Source organism: Bufo gargarizans, chromosome 7 (assembly GCF_014858855.1).
Source record: "Bufo gargarizans isolate SCDJY-AF-19 chromosome 7, ASM1485885v1, whole genome shotgun sequence".
Taxonomy (NCBI): Eukaryota; Metazoa; Chordata; class Amphibia; order Anura; family Bufonidae; genus Bufo; species Bufo gargarizans.
This window is the reverse complement of record NC_058086.1, coordinates 2054082-2077161: the sequence shown is the minus strand read 5'-3', so window position 1 is coordinate 2077161 and position 23080 is coordinate 2054082. Positions and strand designations below refer to the sequence as shown.

General features: G+C 42.1%; 1 protein-coding gene across 1 annotated transcript in view; it reads left to right on the top strand.

Moving 5' to 3' along the window:
* MEI1 (meiotic double-stranded break formation protein 1) overlaps positions 1-23080 on the top strand; it is a 502988-nt gene that overhangs the window by 211183 nt on the left and 268725 nt on the right. The window contains exons 10-11 of the mRNA XM_044301444.1: positions 7915-8014; positions 20520-20654. Coding sequence (XP_044157379.1) covers positions 7915-8014; positions 20520-20654 — 235 coding nt within the window. The remainder of the gene's footprint in view (positions 1-7914; positions 8015-20519; positions 20655-23080) is intronic.

The window sequence follows — 23080 nt, the reverse complement described above, 5'->3', positions numbered from 1 at the left end:
GGTTATTTGCAACCTAGCTAGTACATTAACAAGTTATAAAAATAAAACAATTTGGTAGTATGTCTTCTGAGGACAGAGTTCTTAGCATAGATCAGGTCATCAAGTAACAAGGGCAAAACTGGAACGATGAAATCGTTAGCTTTTATTCTAAAACTATACACAAAAATATATACATTAAAGCTGACAGATAAATATACCTGCCAGTTGACCAGATTGGTTTGGATAGAAATAGGTAAGAGGTGGAAGGGAATAGAATGTCTGTAAGTTCAGAATTACCGTGGTAAAGTCCAGTAAAAGGCAAAATCTTTGTAGAATAATCCAAGATGGTGGGGTGTGCCCTTGTCCAGCAGGCGGTCGTGATGTTAGTCAACGTCAGATGGTAGAAGAAGGACCCAGGGCTGAATGTGTCACAGGGTTTTACCCACTCTGTAGTGGGGAGGGGTTGTGACCCGCACAAGTCCAGCCTTGGATAATTTGAAGAGGGGCAGTTCCTGCCCTGGACAGAGGAAATCTGTCTGAATCTTTGCTGTGCCAGTTTCTCTGTATCTGTGGGTCAAATTAGGACATAGAGGTAATATTGAGAATCAGCACAATTTTACAGATCCTCTGATACCAAACAGGATAGAATTACCATTTGGATTCCCTGAGAGCTTTGATATCTGAGAGAGAGAATCTCTGATTGACTGGCCGATTTCCTGAAAGGTGTATTATTGGGGCCGGAATAATCCCTGAATAGATGGTTCAGTGCATTGGTTCCGAACCCAGGAAATATGGACGCAAATATGAAAGCTATGTATTAGAGGTGGCTGCCCGGTGACCTCTTTTTGTGTCTCAAACAGCTGTCTGATAAGAATCTGTCCTGCTCTCTTTGAAGCGCACTGGCAAGACTGAAGGTGTGAGAACCCTGCTGGTATTGGAGACACTATGGCGCAGAAAGACCAGGTTTAGGAGGTTCTGTCATAAGAGAACTAGATTGATGGCTACTCAACTTGGCATGGGGCAGGAAAGGTTTGTCACAAGGAAGTGATAATGGCACCTCTGCTCTGTGAATTACTCCTTTAGTGAAAAGAGAAGATTTTTAGTGAAGGCTCTGGTGTCCCTGTGATTGCGAAATATGGCGCATTCGCGATTTACTAGTATCACTGTGGATCGCAAATCGTCACAGCTAAGTTCTTTTCTAAACGGGAGCTGGTTATCAAAAGATTTATAAAGTTCACTGATCGTCACGAGAACTACAGGGCATGGCGAGCCTCCTTCCAGAACGCTATAAGGGACTTACATCTTTCCTTTAGTGAGGAGTTAGATCTCTTTGTAAAGTGGATTGGAAGCGAGTCTGCTGAACACGCCGAAAGAATCAGAGACATTAACATAAACTATCCGGGAAAAGGCCTAAAGATGGTGTGGGAAACACTTGATGAGTTTTATGGGTCAATAGGAGCTATAGAAAATGCTTTATATAAGAGAATTGATAATTTTCCCAGAATAGTAATGGGGGTTACCAGAAGCCCAGGGAACTCAGTGACTTGTTAATAGAGGTACAGGTTGCTCAGGCAGAAAGAGATCTCCCAGGGCTAGCATTCCTGGACACCGCCAGAGGTGTCAACCCGATTGTCCAAAACCCCCTTATACACTACAGGATAAGTGGATCACGCATGGTTCCCATTATAAACAGGTTCATAATGTACCATTCCCCCCTTTGTTGTGTTTGTAGACTTTGTTACTCAACAGGCGAGTATTAGAAATGATCCCAGTTTTGACTTTACATTTTCATGTCCCACTGTTCCTGGTGTCAAATCTCATAAAACACCAGTGGATGTCCACAAAACTAACATTGCCTCCACAAGTTCTCCTTACAGGCTGTTTAAGTCTTCTCAAGAAGAGAACAAACTCAAAGATCTTACCAAAGAATGCCCCCTGCACAATAAAACACATCCTCGACTAAAATGCAGAGCCTTGAGGGAGAAGTCTTTAGCGGACTGCAAAGAATTCCTCAAAGAAAACAACATCTGCTTCAGGTTCTGCACTACAACATTGCACTTTGCCAGGAACTGTAATGTCCATGTGACAGAATGCGGTAGCACAGAACACAACACTGCTTTACACCCTGGATCACTTTCTCAACTATCATCCCAAGCAGATGAGCATGACGGAAAGCAGATAAACACTGACATAGACAGCGCAGTAGTCACTTCTCACTGTACAGAGATCTGTAAAGGACTCTCAGGAGGGAAGTCCTGCTCAAAAATCTGCCTTATCAGAGTTTATCCGGTCGGCCACCGAGATAAGGCGATCAAGGTATATGCAATCTTAGATGATCAAATCCACCTTATTTGACACCTTCAGCATCGTAGGATCTGGTTCTCCCTACTCCTTAAGGACATGCATGCAACTAGGTACAAGGTAGAGTCCGTGGATTTCCAGACCTGCTTGTCACTGCCAACCATACTGGAGTACAATCCCATACCTGACAACCGGTCTGAGATACCTACACCAGAGGTAGCGGCATACCACCCCCACCTGAGGCATATAGCTTACTTGATACCGGCACTGGACCCTGAAGCCCCGATAGACTTACTCCTTGGAAGAGACATACTACGAGTTCACAAGGCTAGAGGACAGATTAATGGTCCCCAAAACGCTCCATACGCCCAGAGACTTGACCTAGGAGACTTCTGTCTAGAAGGAGCACACAAGCCGACCTCAGTCAACAGTATGCTCACCAACACACTTGAAAATGGGGTGTATACCCTGAAACGCGTTTTGGCAAGTTGGAACAGTAAGTCTTTTTTCCCCCGATACTACAAGTGACCGAGTAGTGACAACGCCGGTCGGGGTCATTCGTAGAACCAGTCTCGCATCTGAGGTGGTGTTTACAAATATAAAGAGATACGCTACTACAGCTACTATAGCTCCAGCTGGTGAGTCACGTGAGACGTCACGTTTTGACTCTGTACCACGTGGGACGCCGCGTTCAGCTGTGCTAGGCTGACACTCCACTCGATTACAGCGAGACTACTGAAGGCTCACGGTAAGAAGCGCTTACTGCCATTTTCTCCAGGACTTGATTTTATCATCGATTTCCCTGCTCTGGAGGCCTGAAGCTGGACATTGTGTGGCAATTTTGCTTCAATTGATTCAATCTAACCACACACCTCTCACACTTCATTTAGGTGTATGTGGATTTACTGAGACTGATTTCTACTGTGGGCAGTGTCCCATGAACCCCTGAACTCTTTTACTGCAATTAGGACCCCACTGTTTATTTTATTTTATTTCATTAATCGATGTGGGTTTTCATATGAATATTATATGTGATGCGTGTGATTTATATTAAATATTAATTTAGATAACAATTTTATCTTGACTGCCGTTTTCTGTTCCCATTTAAGGAGTGCCCCTCTACTTTCTATTCCATTTTTGAAAATGGACATCCTTATCTATTCCAGCCATGTCACAGTAGTTTCCTGATAAAAGAATTGCCACACAGCACTCTTGTGCCTTGTCCTTTTATGGATTCCTCCTGTGAAGACCACGCCTGCGATGGTAGGCAAGATCACTTAGGGTGCACAGTCTTCCACAGGACAAGAGAAGACAACAGGGTCCCAATGTCCATAGAAGACAGGCTGTTCTTGGATATCATGGATCAAGGAATAGTAAAAGACAAGTCAAAAAGCTGGGTTGCACCTTTACCGTTTAAACCCCAGAGACAACGCTTACCTAGCAACAAAGAACTTGTCTACAGTCGATTCATCTCCCTCTAACACAAACTTAAGAGGACACCAGAGACGAGAGAACGTTTCTTTGCCTTCATGGAAAGAATATTCCAGAACAACCATGCAGAAATGGCACCCACGAGCTAAGACTCCAAGGAGTGTTGGTACTTACCCAGCATTGGCATGTATCATCCTAAAAAAACAGGGCAAATATGAGTAGAATTCGACTCAAGCGCCAGGTACGAAGGTGTCTCGCTAAATGATGTCTTACAGTCTGGTCCAGACCTCAACAACATACTTGTAGAGGTACTTCTCCGCTTCCGCAGAGATTCTGTAGCATTTATGGCCGACATACAACAGATTTTCCACTGCTTCCTCGTCAAGGAAGAACACAGAAACTACTTGAGGTTCTTCTGGTACCGCAACAACGACCCCAATATAGATATTATAGCGTACCGAATCAGAGTGCACATCTTCGGAAACAGTCCTTCCCCTGTCGTCGCTATCTACGGTCTCAGGCATTAAGTCCGAGAGGGTGAAACAAAGTATAGGTCAGATTTCAGATCCTTTGTAGAAAAATATTTCTACGTGGACGACTGCTTGAAATCCACGAACAAGACTGCAATCAGTCTCCTGAAAAGGGCTCAAGAGATGCTCGCTTTATCTAATTTGAGGTTGCACAAAATCGCCTCCAACAGCCATGAGTTAATGGAGGCCTTCTGACCCCAAGAACCAAGTGATCAAGCAGCGGAGCCTCGGTTTGCTCTGGGATTTAAAGGCAGACACATTCACCTTCCAAATTAGCAAGGAAGAAAAGCCCTTCACACACAAAGGAGTTCTGTCCACCATAAACAGCTCATATGATCCTCTGGGATTCGTAGCGCCTGTTACCATCCAACGTAAAATGATGTTAAGAAACATCACCAAAGAGACATCTGATTGGGATGATCCGCTTCCCACAGAGAAAAAGGACCTGTTGGACAGGTTGGAAGAAGTCTCTCGAAGCTTTGACCAGCCTTCACATGGCACGTCCCTATGCTTCTGTGCCATCAACTGAAGTCAAGATGCAAAGATTGTATATCTTCTACTTTGGTCAAGGCAATTGCAGCCCTAGCATACCTAAAGACCATTGACATCAAAGAACGATGCCATAAAGGATTTGTCATGAGCCGGACCAAACTGGCGCCACTTTGCAAACAAACGATTCCCAGACTGGAGCTCTGCGCTGCTGTGCTTGCAGTGAAGTTGGCTGAACTTATGAGGAATGAACCTGAAAATCAAAGAAGTCGAGTTTTATAGAGACAGCAAGGTAGTCCTAGGATATATTTGCAACATAACCAGACGCTTTTGCGTCTACGTCTGCAATCTGGTGCTAAGGATCAGGAGATCCACTTGTCCTAAACAGTGGCTCTAGGTGCCCACACACCATAATCCTGCAGACTACACGACTAGATCCTTTGCACCTTTACTAATAAAAAAGTTAGACTACAAAGAACAGTCCTCTTATTTGGAAGACAGGAGTGGTTTATGCTGAATGTCAGACTGACCACTGTGTGATGACTGTGGACCATCCTTTCATTAGACGGATTATTACAGGTTTTGGTTTTCCTGTATTATCTATCTACAGTAGCGATATATAATGTATTCTTATTCTGACACATCCTTGTTGTGCATCCTTCAGTGATTACACAGGTCCGTAGATGGTAAAATATCAGTCACTAGTGTCAGAATATGGCAGTGCAAAGATTTTTTTTTCAAAGTTTTATATTTTTTTTAAGTATTAAAATATAAGAAAAACTATATAAATTTGGTATCGTTGTAATTGTACTGACCCACAGAATAAAGGTACCCTGCCATTTTCACTGCCCAACAAATGCCGTAAAAGCACTGCTTGCCAGACAAATACATAGATATGACTCCTTCCCAACAGTGGGATATAAATTTGGTATCATTGTAATTGTATTTACCCACAGAATAAAGGTACCCTGTCATTTTCACTGCCCAACAAATGCCATAAAAGCAAAACCCTTAACTCCTTTGCACACCTGGCCAATCCTCGTCATTCTGCAAAGGTCAATTGTAAACGCAGCATCTGAGAACTTAGACAGGAGGGGGCTCCCTCTATTGTCTGATCAGCACCCCGCAATGGTGCGGATAGGTTTCTATGGCAGCTGGGGGCCTGCCATGTTACCAGTCCTATGACATTCTTCCCCTGGCAGGGTGTAATAGAATGCTGGCAAAGTCTTTATTCACAATAGAAAAATATTACTGGGAATAGTACAAGGAATCAAATGATCTTAGGTTTAAAGCCTCTAAGGAGACTTTAAAACAGGTAAAAATGGGTTAAATAGTGTTTACAAATTTAAAAAGTTTATAATTTTTCATATACAAACACTAGTATGTGCTATCTACGTTACTTTGTCAAGTGATATAAGTTTAAGTTTGTAATTTCCTAACTAAAGCCTAAGAACCACATGGCGTAACCCATGTGATTGTCACTTTCTTGCTATAATACTGTACACTGTGTGTCATGTTGTTAACTTATGAAAATAATTTTTATTTTATTTTTTATAAAACAATAAGCATAATTGGTATTGATGCATCTGAAAATGTATAAATGTTTTGTTTTTTTCACCCTCCAAATAATTCTGACGCTAGGTTCATATTAGCATTTAGGGGATTCGGCAGCCTGTTCTGGTAGTCTATTCCAGCATAAATGCAAAACAGGTCAGATCACTGTCAGATCCCATTATAGTCAATGATGATCCAGCAGTACCTACTGGTGTCTGTCAATGTCAGATATGGTGAATTTCATAACACTACTGTGAACATAACCTTACATTTTCACAATACATTATATGGAACATGAAATTGAACAATCACAACTCTTCCTGGAAAAATAAAAAAGTTATAGCCTTGGAAGGCAAGAAGTAAAAAGCCAAAAAAGTTATATTCAAACCTGTCTGCATCCTGAAGTAGTTAGCACAAAAGCGTAATTGCATTTTTTAACGTTCAACCCTGTTAATATTTTTGTTCCGACTTACCAATACATCCTATGGGGTATTAAATGGTATCATTAGCAAGTACAACTGGTCCAGGAAAAAAACAAGCCCTTATGGTTATGTGAACAGAAAAATAAAAAAGTTATTGCTTCTGGAAGGCAGGGAATAAAAAATTAAAAGGCAAAACTAGAAAATAGCTGTGAGGTTAAGGTCCCAATCTGCCCCTGTACTATCGGATTTATGCCTCCATCATTTACTACTGTATAGACATACAATGGTATTTGTTGTACAATTTAGGATGTATTTGCATATGGCTGTAGAAACAAGTTTCACCCTTAATGTAATGATGTCTACAGCTTGCAATTCTTGGAGCAATGTTAATTTTATCTTCTTGCTACATGGAATCAGGGAGGGTATTTTTATTTCTTATAATTTCAACCACTTGTATGTAGGCTATGTTCACATTGTGTTTGGACATTATTGTCTGGTATCATTTGTAGCCTCCTGCCAATGACTCATTAAAAAGTAGGTACACCATGCGTATACTTTTTGTAAACTGTTGACTATGGGTTTCTGTTCAGTTGAATCAAAGGTATACTTATATTTGCCAACATAGCATGCCGAAATGACTCCTGGTATACATCTGGCTAATAATAGTCTACAGGTACATAAGATATATTCCTTGGGGCAATTTCATGCATATACACTGAACATAGAGGCAAAATGTGATGTTACTCTAGATTTAGGCTAGGGCTAAATGGCGACATGTATCACTGAAAAGTCAGGCAAGATTTTTGGTAATAATAGTCATTAGTGTCGTATTGTGACATGCTGTGATTGCGAGTTGACAGGTCAGATTTTTTTGAGACTGTCGTGTGGCAGGTGCAGCATGTCGCATTGCGACACCATTGACTACCATTACAAAAATGTTGCATCAGAAATATTGACACGTAGCTGTACTTTTTTTTGTCAAATTAAAAGGTACAACACCGAACAGCACGGACGTATACACAGCATATAAATAATTAGAGCAAGAGTGTTACAACAATCAACCGTTCCAGTATCTGCATCCCCACAAATATGAATTGCATTTCTAATACACAGCCTATTAGGCAAAACTTGCAAGATAATGCATACGAACATTTGGACCAGAAAGGTACATAATATTTTTGCATTTTCTTATCTCTTTATTTGTTTAGGTATTGAGGCTGTGCTAAAAAGTTTAAAGCATGTACTGCAGATGAACAACATGGAACTACAGAAACAGGGTCTGTTGCTGCTTACAGAAATTCTAAAAAGGTTAGCCAATAAACAACAACAGTGTTTTTGGGCCATGGTATGGTTGAGAATGGTATAGATTTCACAGTAATTATCCCTTAATTGTGCCCACTTCACAGTAGTTATGCCCATATTGTGCCCCCTTCACAGTAGTTATGGCAACATTGTGTCTCCCTCACAGTAATTATCCATCATTATGCCCCCTTAAAAGTAGTTATGACCTTATTGTGCCCACCTCACAGTAGTTATACCTTCATTGTTAACCATGCTGGTATTAGCACATTCCTTTACAGGATGTCAATTGGTCATAAATTCACAAGAATATACTTGCCAATTGCAGATGTATGTGAGGCAAAAGAATCCCGGATGAAGGAAGGTTTTTTGGTCCCTGGAGGCACCCGTGATGTCACACTGAAGTTTCTTCACAACAACTACCTTCCAGCTTCCCCTCGTGCGCGTCAGCTACCGGCCGGAGCTGTGCGTGGCTTCGGGTGCAAACAGAAGCAATAAGGAGGAGGAACATAGCGATCCTACAGGACTGGAAGCAGGATTGAATTTTCTTTCCCCTCACATACATCTGCAATTGGCAAGTATATTCTTGTGAATTTATGACCAATGGACATCTTGTAAAGTAATGTGCTAATACCAGCGCGGGTACCATTTAGCATTATTTGCGATTCAAGTGTTTGACGGGGTAGTTCAACCCTATACAGGTTACCCAGCAGCGGTATGTTTTTTTGGGCATATTCAAGTAAGTGGCAGAGCAGGTGGACTTTAATTTATATAACTGTTGTTAGCTCTATATCTGGCCATTATGTTTAAACTGTTTTATTGAAACATTTTATATGAATATTGACAAGACAAGAATGAATAGCGTGCAGTTTTAGTTTACAAGGATCAGAAAAGGCCAGAAACCTAGACAAGCGTAGTTTGAATACACATTTCACGGTGCGCTACTCGACTCCCGTATGAAAGGAGGAGCATCCTAGATACAGTCAGTGCCTAGGTACCTACACTGAAACGCTTTTAACAACATAAAGCTATAAACTGAAGACGATAGCAGAAGAGAAAGAAGAGAGATTAAAGAAGAGGAGAGGGAGGGGGGAGGAAGGAACAGGAGGGAAGGGGTAGGGATAATCTGTAAAGGCTAGGCAGGAACTCAGCTAGACAGCATAGCAATGGAATCTAGTGACCGCTGGAAATCCAACCACTCAGACCAAATCTGATGGTATTTAGCAGATTGTCCAGAATTTTCAGCAGATACTTCCTCCATTCTTGCTATATATAACATCTCTTGGTACCACCCTCCAATGGAGGGTTCATGGGAAGTACGCCAATGTCGGGGAATTACCGATCTTGCCGCCGACACACAAAATCTCAAGATACTTTTCTTTTGAAAGGCAATAGACCCCGGTAAAATGGAGAGGAGCGCCACTTGGGGGGTATTTGTAACTGCTTGTTTCGTAATGTATCTATAAATCGCGAAAACCTTTTCCCGAAAAGGTTTGACCTTATTGCAGGCCCACCAAATGTGAAGCAATGTACCCTCGGCAACCCCACAACGCCAACAAACGTCAGACACAGAGGGGAACATCCTATGTAGCTTGACCGGATATCTGTACCAACGCGTCAAGATTTTATAATTTTTCTCTTGGGCAGAGCATGCCATAGATAGCTTGTGCGTAAAAATAAACGCCTTCTGCTATTCTGCGGTCGTCAAAGGGAACCCTAATTCCTGCTCCCATCCTTTCAAAAAGCCTGGGGGACCTTTGTACGAACCTTCTAGCAGGTTTTGGTATTTTGCAGAGATTAGGTGTGTCGGCGGGGACGTCAAGATAAACAGTTCTCCATCTCAGAAAGGGTAGAACTAAAGAAGCCCTGTTCCCCTTTTGAAGAAATATAGGATGTATGTAAACCCAAGAAAGACACTTGCTGAAAATGCCGGGTTATGGAATATTGGCGTGTGGGGGCTATTCCTCCTAGAGCCAATCCCTTTATTAGTGAACGAATCCCACAATTTTAAAGACTGTCAGGCCATTATGTTAAGTTTGGAGACTCGTGGGCGTACTTCTGGTTCATCCATGGAGCATGTTTAAGTGAGATAGGATATAAAGATTGCTCCATTGTTTAGCTGTATGATGAAAATTCCAGTCCACAATCCGCGTAATAATGGATGCTGAGTGATAAAGCTTGAGGTCCGGAAGACTAACTCCCCTCCTGGACTATGGAGAGTTCATAGACCAATTCTGGGGTTTAATGGGCCCCAAATAAACCTGAGAATCTTAGATTTTATGGTACAAAAAAATATAGCAGGTGGGGTTAGAGGGACAGTCTGGAAAATGTATAAAAACTTTGGTAATATGTCCATTTTCAGAACGTTCACTCTACCAAACCAAGAGAGCCCGATTTTGCTATAATTATTCAGGTCTTTTAAGGTACGGTCCAAAAGGGGTAGGTAATTCAGTTTATAAAGAAGATCAATATCTGCCGGTATTTGGATTCCTAAATACTTTAAAGAAGAAGGTTGGTGTCTAAATGGAAAAGAGGTAAGTATGTCGGTGAATTCTCCCTGCGGGATGGAAACGTTAAGAATCTCAGATTTGGAATAATTGACTTTAAAGTTACTGAGATGGCCAAAATACTCAAACTCCTTCAAAATGGAGGGGATAGAGATACGTGGTTGAGTTATGTTTAAAAGGAGGTTGTCTGCATAAAGTGCAGTTTTATAGTGTGTTCCTACCATTTTAATGCCTTGTATTGAAGGGTTCATGCGAAGAGCATTAGCCAAATGTTCCATTACTATTACATACAGCAGAGGAGAGAGAGGGCACCCCTGTCTCATGCCGTTGTATATGGGAAGAGCGTGTGACAATATACCGTTAGCCCTGACTTTGGCAGTGGGGGTAGAGTATAATGCTCGTATCCTATCCATAAATTTAGGGCCCAACCCAATTTGTCTTAAGGAGGAATCTAAGAACTGCCATTGTACTCTATCAAATGCCTTTTCAGCATCGATTGATAATAGGCATAAAGGGGAACCAGTGTGTTTGGCCGCATTGGTTAACAGGAGAGTTTTCAACGTATTGTCTCTAGCTTCCCTACCCCTAACAAATCCCACTTGGTCAGTGTGTATGAGCCGAGGTAGCAGAGGAGCCAGCCTCTCAGCAAGCAGCTTGGAATACAGATTAATATCTAAATTAAGTAGGGATATGGGCCTGTAGTTTGATGCGAGAGTGTGATCTTTTCAGGGTTTTGGGATTACACTGATATGGGCTTCCAATGATTGGGTGACAAAACGTGAATTTGCGTCAATACTATTGAAAACCTTAGTCAGAACCGGGGAAATGAACTGTTTGAAAAAGGCTGGTGTGAAGCCATCGGGGCCTGGGCTTTTTCCAGACGGAGATTCCTGGATGGCACATATTATCTCCGAAACTGTGAAATCTGCCTCCAGCAAATCTCTGTCGGTATCCACTATGGTAGGGAGAGCCGTATCAGAATATACTTTTCGATTCAGGAATTTAATGATGAGGCAGGAAGGTCAGATTATTGACCCTTTATGTTATATAACTGTGAATAATAAGAGCGAAACTCCCCCACTATGTCTACGGGGTTATGAGTCATATGACCGATAGAGGTTCGTATGCCCAGGATAAAAGTTTGTGCTGTTCTCGGATGGAGAGCTCGGGCCAGGGGTCTGCCACATTTATTGGAATATTCATAATCATGAATCTTTTACCTCTATCCAAGAAGCTTTTATATGTCTGATCTATTAACGACTTAATAGAGTCCCTAACTGTCACCAATTCTACATGGACGTCCGGTGCTAAAGTCCGTTTGTGTTGTAATTCTAAAGTATGGGCTCTTGTCAGTAATGCTGTTAACTTGTGGGCTTTCTCTTTTTTGAGTCTGGACCCATGTTTGATAAAGACTCTTCTGAGGACACATTTTAGTGCTTCCCACTGTGTCGGAGTAGATGTGTCATCAGAGGAATGGTCAAACAGGAAATCCTTAATGGTCTGCTGAATGTCCGCTACACATACTGCATCTTTAAGGAGATTGTCGTTTAGATGCCAATTCCATGGCGTAAAGGTCAAATTTGGCAATTCAAACGAAAGGTATACTGGGGCATGATCAGAGAATAAGATATCACCAATCGTAGCTTCCGGACCCCAGGCTAAAGAGTGGTGGCTAACTAGGAACAAGTCTATGCGGCTGTAAGAATTGTGAGGCATAGAATAGAAGGTATAATCTTTGCCTTGGGGGTTCAGAACTCTCCAGACGTCAATAAGCTGGAGAGAATGAAGGTAAGATCGAGGAGACCTCAGTTGTCTACCGGGTATACTACCTGAGTTAGCAGAGGAGTCTACAGCAGGATCCATTGTGAAGTTGAAATCCCCGCCGATCAGCACCTGACCTTCCGCAAAGTCATGCAAGCGTTCCAGGAAAGCTCTGCAAGTAGAGATCTGATTATGAATGGGCAGATACAAGTTGACCACAGTGAACATAATCCCCTGTATCTTCAGCTTAATCGAAATGTAACGCCCCTCTCCATCTGTTTCTATACCGGTTACCTCCACTCTGAAAGACTTATGGACAGCCACTGAAACAACTTTAGACCTAGAATCTGAGCTTGGGCTGTGGTACCACTGTGTGTAATATCGGTCCCGGAGAGAGGTTATGTGGCCTCTCTTGAAATGTGTCTCTTGCCATAATAATATGGAAACTCTCTGTTTGTGCATATGAAAAAGGGGGGTAAGGCGTAGGGAAGGACCAAGAAAAAAGGAAATAGAACAGTCAGAACAGAAAATAGATGAAGAAAGTTGAGGGTAGTAGATACGTCTAGTGTGGACACCAAAAAGACAGCAGTGTCCACAAGAAGGGACGTATACCCTGTGCGGAAGCAAACTTTCTACAGAGAAGCCGCACCCCCCGAACAAGCAATGAGAGACACAGAAGAAGAAGGAAAAAGGTGAGAGTAACTGAATACTCGTATGGTGGGCACACCACAATGTTACATAGGAGCAGAACAACATTAACTAGCTGCTAATTCAACACATTGCAAGTACAGAAAGGCAGATTGACATCATCAGGGACTGAATTGAAACCCCGCAGGAAGCGACCACGATAACGCTCATCAATCCCCTCTCTGACTTGTTGGCATAATACTATTTGCGGGCCAAGGGGCCCCTAGGGAGATCATCTCCCAATAACTAAACCATAGGTCAATGAATGTATAACTAAGTACATTTCAATCAATGGGGTGTATGCTGAGGATTGTCGTCCTTGTCGTCTGCACGGATTAAGTGATCAAACCTCTGCAGATTTAGAATTGCCGCCAGATTATGAAAGGGGCATTTACAAGGGTATGCTCCGATAACCGAGGTATCCTCAGATTGTTCAGTCCTCATTATTCAATGAAGTGGTCTTCGGCTCCCCTCAGGTTCCCAGTAGTAGGGCGATTCCTTTGTCTAGGAGGTTTAGTTGCCCTTTGAGGTAGTGGGTTAACTTCGACCATCGGGCCAGTTGGCAAGGATGGCCAGTCCTGAATTCCCAGGGCCGCCGAGAAGGACGAGATATCTCTGGGGTGGCGAAGTATCACTGTACGGCCATTTATGCGAGCTTGTAGGCGAAAAGGAAAGCCACAAGTATACATAATTTTCTGCTGCTGAAGGACGGACAGCAAGGGCCGAACCGCCTTTCTTTTGAGCAATGTGAGCCGGGATAAGTCTGCCAGAATTTGGAGCTGTATCCCATGGAATACTACTTGACCAGCTTCTCTGGCGCCTTTCATTATGGCCTCTTTGAGTTGGTATCTGTGAACCCGGCATATGACATCCCTAGTTCTATCTGGATTATCCGGCCTAGGTCCTAAGGCCCTGTGCGCTCTATCTAGTTCCAGGGGACTATCTCGGGGCACCTGTAGGAGATCATTAAAAATGTGCCGCAAGGTGGAGTCCAGGTCTTTTGCAGGTATGGGCTCGGGCAGTCCTCTGGCACGTATGTTGTTACGACGTCCCCTATTCTCAGCGTCGTCTAGCATATTCGCCAGATATTGTATTTGAAAAGAGCGAGCCTCAACTTCAGCGCCCTGCTTGTCCTGCGTCGCAGATAGATGTGTCACAAAACCATCTATCTCTGTTACTTTCTCGTTCTGGGTAATAAACTCATTCTTGATGTTATGTATTTCTATTTTAAAACCCTGCTCCAGTCTGGAGATATAGGTTTCCATGTCATCTTTGGTAGGGATAGACGAACAACTTGGATAGCAAGTCCTGCAGCTTTAAGAGGTCAAGGGCACTGCAATGTTGCTCTGCCTCATTTATTAAACTGGCAGGTGGGGAGGGAGAAGCATATTGTGCCAGGGGTGGTGAGGGGGTAGACACCTGGCGGCTTTGTTCCAGGGAGAGATCCCAATCTCCCTCCTCCTGTATGTATACAGCGGAAGGGGTGATGGCGGGGTTCCCTCCTCTCTGGACTGTGGCGACCGTGCAGGAAAGAAGGTGATTCCCCTATGGCCTGCACCCCCATTACCTCCGCGTCCAGTGCTGAGCCGAGAGAAGCTTCCGGTGCGCTCCCCGGAACACCCGACGTCTGTGTCTTCATCCCTGCTCTCCTCGTGATCGGTCAGAAGCGGCGTGCAGCAAGATGGCGCCAGAGCTGTGCTGTGTGGGCCAGGAGCCAGAAATCGCGTGATGTTCTGCGCAGGCGAGGAGTCGGGCTGATTAAGGGATGGGGGTCCGATCTTCTTTCTTTTGGGTCCCATAATCTGCTTTTTCAGATGCGGTGTGCCTCAGATTTTAGGTCTCTCAGCGGGTCCGAGGTAGGAGCTGGAGCAACGTGCGTCCTCACTTCTTCATAGACCATAGCCAGGCCACGCCCCCATCTGGCCATTATTTGTTGTTATCTGGCACTCTTTAGCAATTTTTCACTCAGCAAAATGTCTGTAATTCTCATTTTTTTGGGCTGTTGGGTGGAGACTGGAATCACGACTGCCCAGAAACAGGATTTGGGGAATACAATATCTCCTTATGGAGAGCGCCTTAAATGTTGTAAGGAGTCTTATAGGCAGGGCTTTTTTTCTCAGAGAAAAGGTGGTGGAACTCAACCCCCCCTCCCCTGGCCACGCCCCTATCCACCCCTAGGACCTCCCCCTAAAACCGCCCCTTTAGAGAACAGGGATGCAAGTAAAATTTTGGGGGGCTATAAAAGTCCAGCCCAGCAAAGAAATCCCCCAGATGGGGATGGCACTGTTAATGGGGGATCTGGGGGTGGCACTGTTATGGGGTGGAGGATCTGTGAATGGCACTGTTATGGGGGATCTGTGGATGGCATCCACAGATCCGGGACAGGAAAGAAAAAAGAGGGGGTTAATCACCTGACTTCTCTGAAAGAGGATCAGGAAACTTAACTCGCAGGGCGCCAATAGGTATGGATACGACAGAATTTTACTAGAACTATAAAAAATGTTAAAACATAAGGTAGTAAATTACAACGACCACCAGAATCTATGCAATTTAGAATCTATGCAATTTAAAAGAAGGCTGCCAATGGGATAAAACTAGCTAGGAAAGTGTACCTAGACAAGGATAGGCAGTTTGAGGAAAAAGATTTTTATCCCATAGGTAGGCGCCACTCAAGGTAGTAGTCTGCAGAAATTGTATATTTATAAAAATTTATAAAAAATAATATTCATAAAATGACTTTATTAGACTAAAGATAAAATATATTGTAGATATTTAGCCAGTAGTATGTAAACCAAATCTATATAATAAAACTTGGTTTATACTCACTTCACCCAGGAGGAGAGATGGGGGATAAACTCAAAACACCCCCAAACCCTTCCTCCTGCGCCTGGCTCGCTTCTAGAAAGTCAGGAAATAAACGGCAGTCCTTCAACTGGAACTTCTTGTTAATTCCTTTTATTAAGTAGTCAGGATGGGGTGAGGAGAAGGCTCAATGCGTTTCGGGGATATATAAGTCCCCTTCATCAGGAGCATGTCTACTGGTGAACAAACTAGCTTATTTAAATCAAATGTGGCGCCAAAAACAGATTGTACAGCGTCACTTCCGGTTTGCGTCCACCTTATGCGTTCCAGCGTGGAACGCAAACCGGAAGTGAAGGCCAGAGCGCACCAAAAGCACAGACAGAGGTTGACAAATTCATCATAATACTTAGCCAGTGTTCGGCTCTAACAGATATGACAATGTATACAGGGATATCTCATATACAATCGGCACACATTAGTTGCTTAGTCCTTCGCCGGCTGCAGGTCCGGGACCGGAAGTGACGTCACCCCCGGTCTTCCGACTCCCGGAGGCTCATAACAAATAAAAGTTTACAGGAAACTGGCATGATAAGACATTAGGGACATAGGGGATAAAAACTAGAGGTAAAATTACTTAAAACGAGTGACTGTGTAATGCGTCGACTCGATGCTACATCCGAGTCCCCGCCCACTTCCGGTTAGTGGAACGCAGATGATCGGACTAGGGCTACTTCCTGTATATAATAATTGTTGGACGTAGGGAAGGTAAAAAGTGGGGAGTTCTCACTGGTTGAACAATGGCTCAAATAGGCAATTGTATATGTTCATGTAAAACAGGCATGTCAAACTGCGGCCCTCCAGCTGTTGTAAAACTACAACTCCCACAATGCCCTGCTGTAGGCTGATACCTGTAGGCTGTCCGGGCATGCTGGGAGTTGTAGTTTTGCAACAGCTGGAGGGCCGCGAGTTTGACATGCCTGATGTAAAATGAATGGACATAAAATATACTAGTGCAAATATTTGAAATAAAAATATATATAAATAAATATAAATATATATATATATAAATATAGAAGAGTATAAATATAGAAGAGTACTAAAACATCAGTAAGAGGGATCTGATATATATATATATATATATATATATATATATAGACACCATCAAAAAAGGGGGGACAATATAATGGACAAGAAAAAGAGTTGTGTATATATATGAAAAACATGTATATATATAAAAATAAAAAAATAAATTATTTTTTACTGAAATATAATTAATAGTACTATGTAGGGGTTGGTCTATCCATGTTCCCAATTAGATATCTGATTTGTTTTTTGGGGGGTATCAATAGTTGGTATATTCTAATGTTTCATTTAGGCCATGAGGAGATAAAGTGTTTAGACAGAAGATCCAGTGCATTTCCTTTCTGCACAATGTTTGATAGGACTGTGTTATATGTTCTAGCGGAGTTAATTTTAGTAAGGCAGAATTACAGTTGTGTTTCTCCAGAAAATGTCTAGATACACTATGTGTATACATTCCTGGTGTTACAGCTGATTTCTTGTCTAAATCTCCATATATCGTTTGTTGAAATTATGAGTTCAGTGATCCCCTGATTCATCATCACACAGCATTTGCATCTAGCGATCCCACATCTATATATCCCTTGTTTGGTATCTTTTTGTTTTGGGGTTGAAATATTTTTACTGATGGTTGTTAGTTTAGGACATGACGGTCATCCTAAAGATGATTGACGTAGTGGTTGGTAGTGGTTGGTAGTATGTCTTTGAGGATTGGGTCTTTTAGAAGAATCCCCCAGTGTTTGTTCAAAATTCTTTTAATTTCACTGTGTTTGGTATTATACCTTGTTATCAGATTGTACTCATAAGGTTTTTTTTCACTGTTGGATGTTTTCAGAGTTGTCTTTAGGGCTGAATCTTGATCTAAAATGAGTGTTCTTTCTGCTGAAGATTTAATCAGTTGTTTAGGATAGCCTTTTTCAATGAACCTAGTCTTCAGGACTTTCATTTGTTTTTCTAGAACTTCTTTATCTGAGCAATTCCGTCTTACCCTTTTCATCTGACTAAATGGGATATTGCGTTTCCACTTCGATAGGTGACAACTGGAAAAATCCAGGTAGCTATTAGCATCCACATGTTTGAAATAAGTACTTGTATGTATAGTGTTCGCAATAACTTCTAGTTTCAAATCTAGAAAGATGGCTTTGGTCTGGTCATATTCAAGACTGAATTCTAATCCCCAATCATTTTGATTCAAACCCTCCACAAATCTTAAAAGAGCATCTTCTTTCCCATCCCAGATCAAGATAATGTCATCTATGTACCTGCGGTAAAACATGATTCTGGGATGGGAAAGAAGACCTTGGTGAGTCTCAAACAGTCCTACAAAAAGATTCGCATAAGCAGGGGCAAATTTCGTGCCCATCGCGGTGCCTTTAGTTTGTAAATAAAATTTATCATTAAAAAGAAAATAATTATGATTGAGGATGAATTCAATGGACTTCATTAAAAATTCTTTTTGTGTAATAGGAAGTGACGGGTCTTTCTCGAGAAAAAACTGTACCGAATTTAGGCCTAAATCATGACGAATGTTGCTATAGAGTGACGTGACGTCTAGGGTGGCCCAGTGGAATTCCTCTCTCCAGCTAAATGTCTTAAGGGAGTTGATCAAATCAGATGAATCACGAAGGTAGGAAGGAAGCTGTTTCACATAACCCTGAAGGAATCTGTCAACATATGCGGAGAGATTGGATGTCAATGAATCTATTCCAGAGATAATCGGTCTCCCTGGAGGATTTGTCAAATTTTTGTGGATTTTTGGTAAAAAATAAAACCGGGCTGTAGTGGGATGATTGTTGAATAAAAAAAGATCCCCCATACTATAACAGTGCCATCCACAGACCCCCCCCATAACAGTGCCATCCACAGACCTCCCCACCCCATAACAGTGCCATCCACAGACCTCCCCACCCCATAACAGTGCCATCCACAGACCCCCCCACCCCATAACAGTGCCATCCACAGACCCCCCCACCCCATAACAGTGTCATCCACAGACCCCCCATTGCTGCTCCAGTACAGTTATAAAATGTGTAATTAAATTAATAATGATTCATGCTACCCCCTCTGTAGTATAACATTCAATATATCCTACTCACAGGGCTACTGTTATATCGTAATGCAGGCCGGCCAGGCAGACGAGCGGCAGCGTGACTGACTGACGTTATGTGCCTGCGCCGCCTGCTTCATTCATAAAGTAGGCCGGGCATGCACGTGACGTCAGTCATTCAAGCTGCCGGTCGTCTGCCCGGCCGGCCTGCTTTACGATATAACAGTAGCCCTGTGAGTAGGATATATTGAATGTTATACTACAGAGGGGGCAGCATGAATCATTATTAATTGAATTACACATTTTATGACTGTACTGGAGTGGCGGGGCCGAGCACAGTGAACACCCTGGCCCCCAGCTCCTCCTCCCAGTCCCTCCCCGCTGATACATCGCAGCCTGCGATGCTGGAGCATGGCAGGCTGCGATGTCAAAAGGTGGCGGAACGCCGCTCCGGTGCGTTCTGCCAGAAAAAAAGCCCTGCTTATAGGCCACGCAATGCTCCTTTGGAATGCAAATGAGCTCTTAACAAGCTTTGCCTCTAATGCTACCAGATGTAAGGTAGCTATCCAATAAGTTAATGTTTGACCTTCCAAGAGGCCTTAAGACATGACTTGGATAATAATTAAGCCAGCATCTCATCTGCAGACAGCTGTTTTGGGGTGATTGCCCCTCATCAGTGCAGAGCAGAGAGCACTGGCTTAACTGGGTGAGAAGCCTAGGTTAGGACTTGGAGAATACAATATCTTCTATAAGACTCCTCATGCTGTTTAAGTTGCTCACCATAAGGAGATATTGTATTCCCCAAATTCTGACCTAGGCCTCTCACCCAGTTAAACCAGTATGCTCTGCTCTGCACTAATGAAGAGCAGTCACCCCATAACCAGCTGTCTGCAGATGAGGTGCTATGAAAAACTTCTACAGAACTGCAGTATAAAAAAGCTATGTTTGAGGTCACCCTTAGAAAAATAAGTTCCATTCCCAGCATTTTTGGTTAGCTTTTTTCAACCTACTGTACAAATAAATAAGCACTTACAATGTCTAATTAGACGTTTACGAGGTTAAAGGGAACCTGTCACGTTGAATATTGTGTCTAAGCTGCAGAGAGCATGTTATAGAGAAGGAGGAACTGAGCATATTAATATATGCAGTATAAAGGAAAAGGTTGGGGAAAAGGTTCAGCTTAACTTGTATTTTATTCATTTATATCCCTGCTCATTCTGAGCTTTGAAGTGAAGGAGGTGGTCCTATTCGGTGACTGATGGTCTTCCCTGCATAAGTGTGCATACAGAGATAGCTGTCAGTCACTGATAGGACGGCCTTCTTGACTTCAAAGCCCAAATGAGCAGGGATATAAATGAATGAAACACATATTATATCAATCCACTCAGTTACAAGCTTCCGGGAGATCATACTACATTTTTATAGTGGCAGTAGGCAGTAGAAAAAAAAAGTCATCTGGACTCCTTATGTGCAGCAGTACTCATGTATTACTGCAGATAATAGTCCAAGATTGTGGTGATAGATTGCCTTTAAAATAGTAAAAAATATATTTACTGTAATATAACATTATATTCTGTTTACATAAAGAAGTTTTAAGGCACTGACAGAGTGCTTCTCTGTGGCCTCATAGGCAACCTATGGAAATAAAGCTCTTTACTAGCACTGGACTCTTTAAAGCAGCAATAGATGTTCTGCAGTTGGCTGTGGAAAACTCTGTTTTGGAGGTTGCTATTGAAGCATCTAAGGCAGTATCTTCATTTATACGGTGAGCTATGGGTTTGAATCTTAATATTAAAGTTTTTTTTTCTGGTAATTAACTATTGATGACTTACCCTTATGATTGATCATCAATATCACAATATCAGATTAGTGGGGGTCCAACTCTCTCCACAGCATCTGATCAGCTGAAGGTGTCGCAGGATTCAGACTAATACTGCGGCTTCTATTTAGCATACCAAGCTGTGATGCAGTGGGTGTGAACCCACTGTGTCACTGGAGTGATTTGACTTGGGCCTACTCCAGAGAGTGTGGTCAATATGGTCCCATTACAATCATTCTATCACCCTCATACGAGGATCTGGACCTTTCTGCAGGGGTCATTAGTTCGCTGACTCCAGGAGTAGATTCCACTCAGCAGTTGCAGACCCAGGGGAGTCAAGAGACACTATTGAAGCTTGGACACAAGGCAAGCCAAGGTCAGGACAGGCTGAGTTTGTGCAATATGGTAAACAGGCAATAGGTCAGGGCAGCTGGTACCGGGTTAATATGATGCTCAGGTCAGGATAGCCAGTACAGGGTCAATGCAGGTAAATGGGTTGGCCACTTACTGGTTACTGTTGACCAATGTAGTACTGCGTGTGGTTGTACCATAATTGTTTAGTTATTACTATTGTGGAATTTTTAATTAGTAGTGACTAATGTAAATTTTCACTACGTATTTCACATCCATTTCACACAAAGCCTGAGTATGGTGCCAGTAGAAATTTATGGGCATAGGTTGGGTTCACACACAGGCTTTTGTGTCAGTTTTTGAGCCAAAGAAAGAAGTGAATGAAATTATAAGGGAAATATATATACTTCTCCCTCCTGCTGGATCTACCTCTGACTTTGGCTCAAATACTGCATCTAAAACTGCCACAATCACCTGTAGGTGAACCCACCTAATTTTTTTTCTCTCCAATTGCATGAATAGCATTACATCTAGCTAAAAAATATATGGGGTCATTTATCTAACTGGTGTAAAGTAGAACTGGCTTAGTTGCCCATAGCAATCAATCAGATTCCACCTTTCATTTTTGACAGCTCCTTTGGAAAATGAAAGGTGGAATCTGATTGGTTGCTATGGGCAACTAAGCCAGTTCTACTTTACACCAGTTTGATAAATTACCCCAATAATACCTTTGCTGCATAATTCCTTTCCTTTAAAGTATATATGAGGCCTTATAGAAGTTGCCAGGGTACCATTAACCCTTACGCGCACCAATAGGTACAGTTACGGCATGGTGTGGTGTAAGGAGTATGAAGAAGGATTAACCCTTTCATGACCAAGGGACATTGATGCCCCCGTGACCATGTCTAATTTTGAAAATCTGACATGTCACTTTATGTGGTAACTTTAGAACACTTTTGCTTATCCAGGCCATTCTGAGATTTTCTTGTGGCACATTATACTTCATAATAGTCATAAATTTGAGTCAATATATTTCACCTTTATTTATGAAAAAATCCCAAATTTACCAAAAATTTTGAAAAATTCTAAATTTTCTAAATTTAAATTTCTCTGCTTTTAAAACAGAAAGTGATACCTCATAAAATATGTATTACTTAACATTCCTCATGTGTCTACTTTATGTTGCTATCATTTTGTAAAGGACGTTAGAAGGCTTAGAATTTTAGAAGCAATTCTTGGAAGTTTTAAGAAAATTTCCAAAACCCACTTTTTAAGGACCAGTTTCAAAATTCATTGTTATGACAGCCTGGTGCATGGGGAAAGTTCCAAAGACTGTCATGGCCAACTGCCTGAAAAGAGTTGCATGAGGATTAGATTCCCTGATAGAATGTTCAAATCCCATATATCGCAATGATATTCTAGCATGTTCAAGTCCTCTAAGGGGACTAAAAATGATAGTAAAAAAATACTAAAAATTCAAATCACACCCCTTTCACAATTTTTTTTATAGTTCAGACACGTCCAAAAGTGTCTGAACTATTAAAATATAAAACATTTCACTGCACAAAAATGTTTTACCCATTTTTCAATTCAAGGTATGGTAAACTAAACAGTGCCATTAAAAAATACAACTTGTCCTGCAAAAAAACAAGCCTTCATGGCTCTTGGAAGGCGGGGAAGGTAAAACGAAAATGAAAAAATTAAAATAAGTCCTTTACCAAAATGGTTATGTTGTTATGCTGTATAAACCCCTAAACAACTTTGTTCCTTAACCACTTAATGCAAAATGTTGCACATGTCTGCTATTTGCATGCAGGAAATTATGGAGGGGTCTCACGAGCTGAGCCTGCTTTATACTTAGCAGTTGCTGGCTTTGTAATACAGCTGACACCTGGCCATAATTACTGAAATTACATCATTGGTATAAAATTAACTTTATTTATATCACAGTGTCTTAAAATGCCCAATCCACTGATATAATTTTTCTTGCGTGGTTAATGCTGTAATGGGGGGAAAATGCA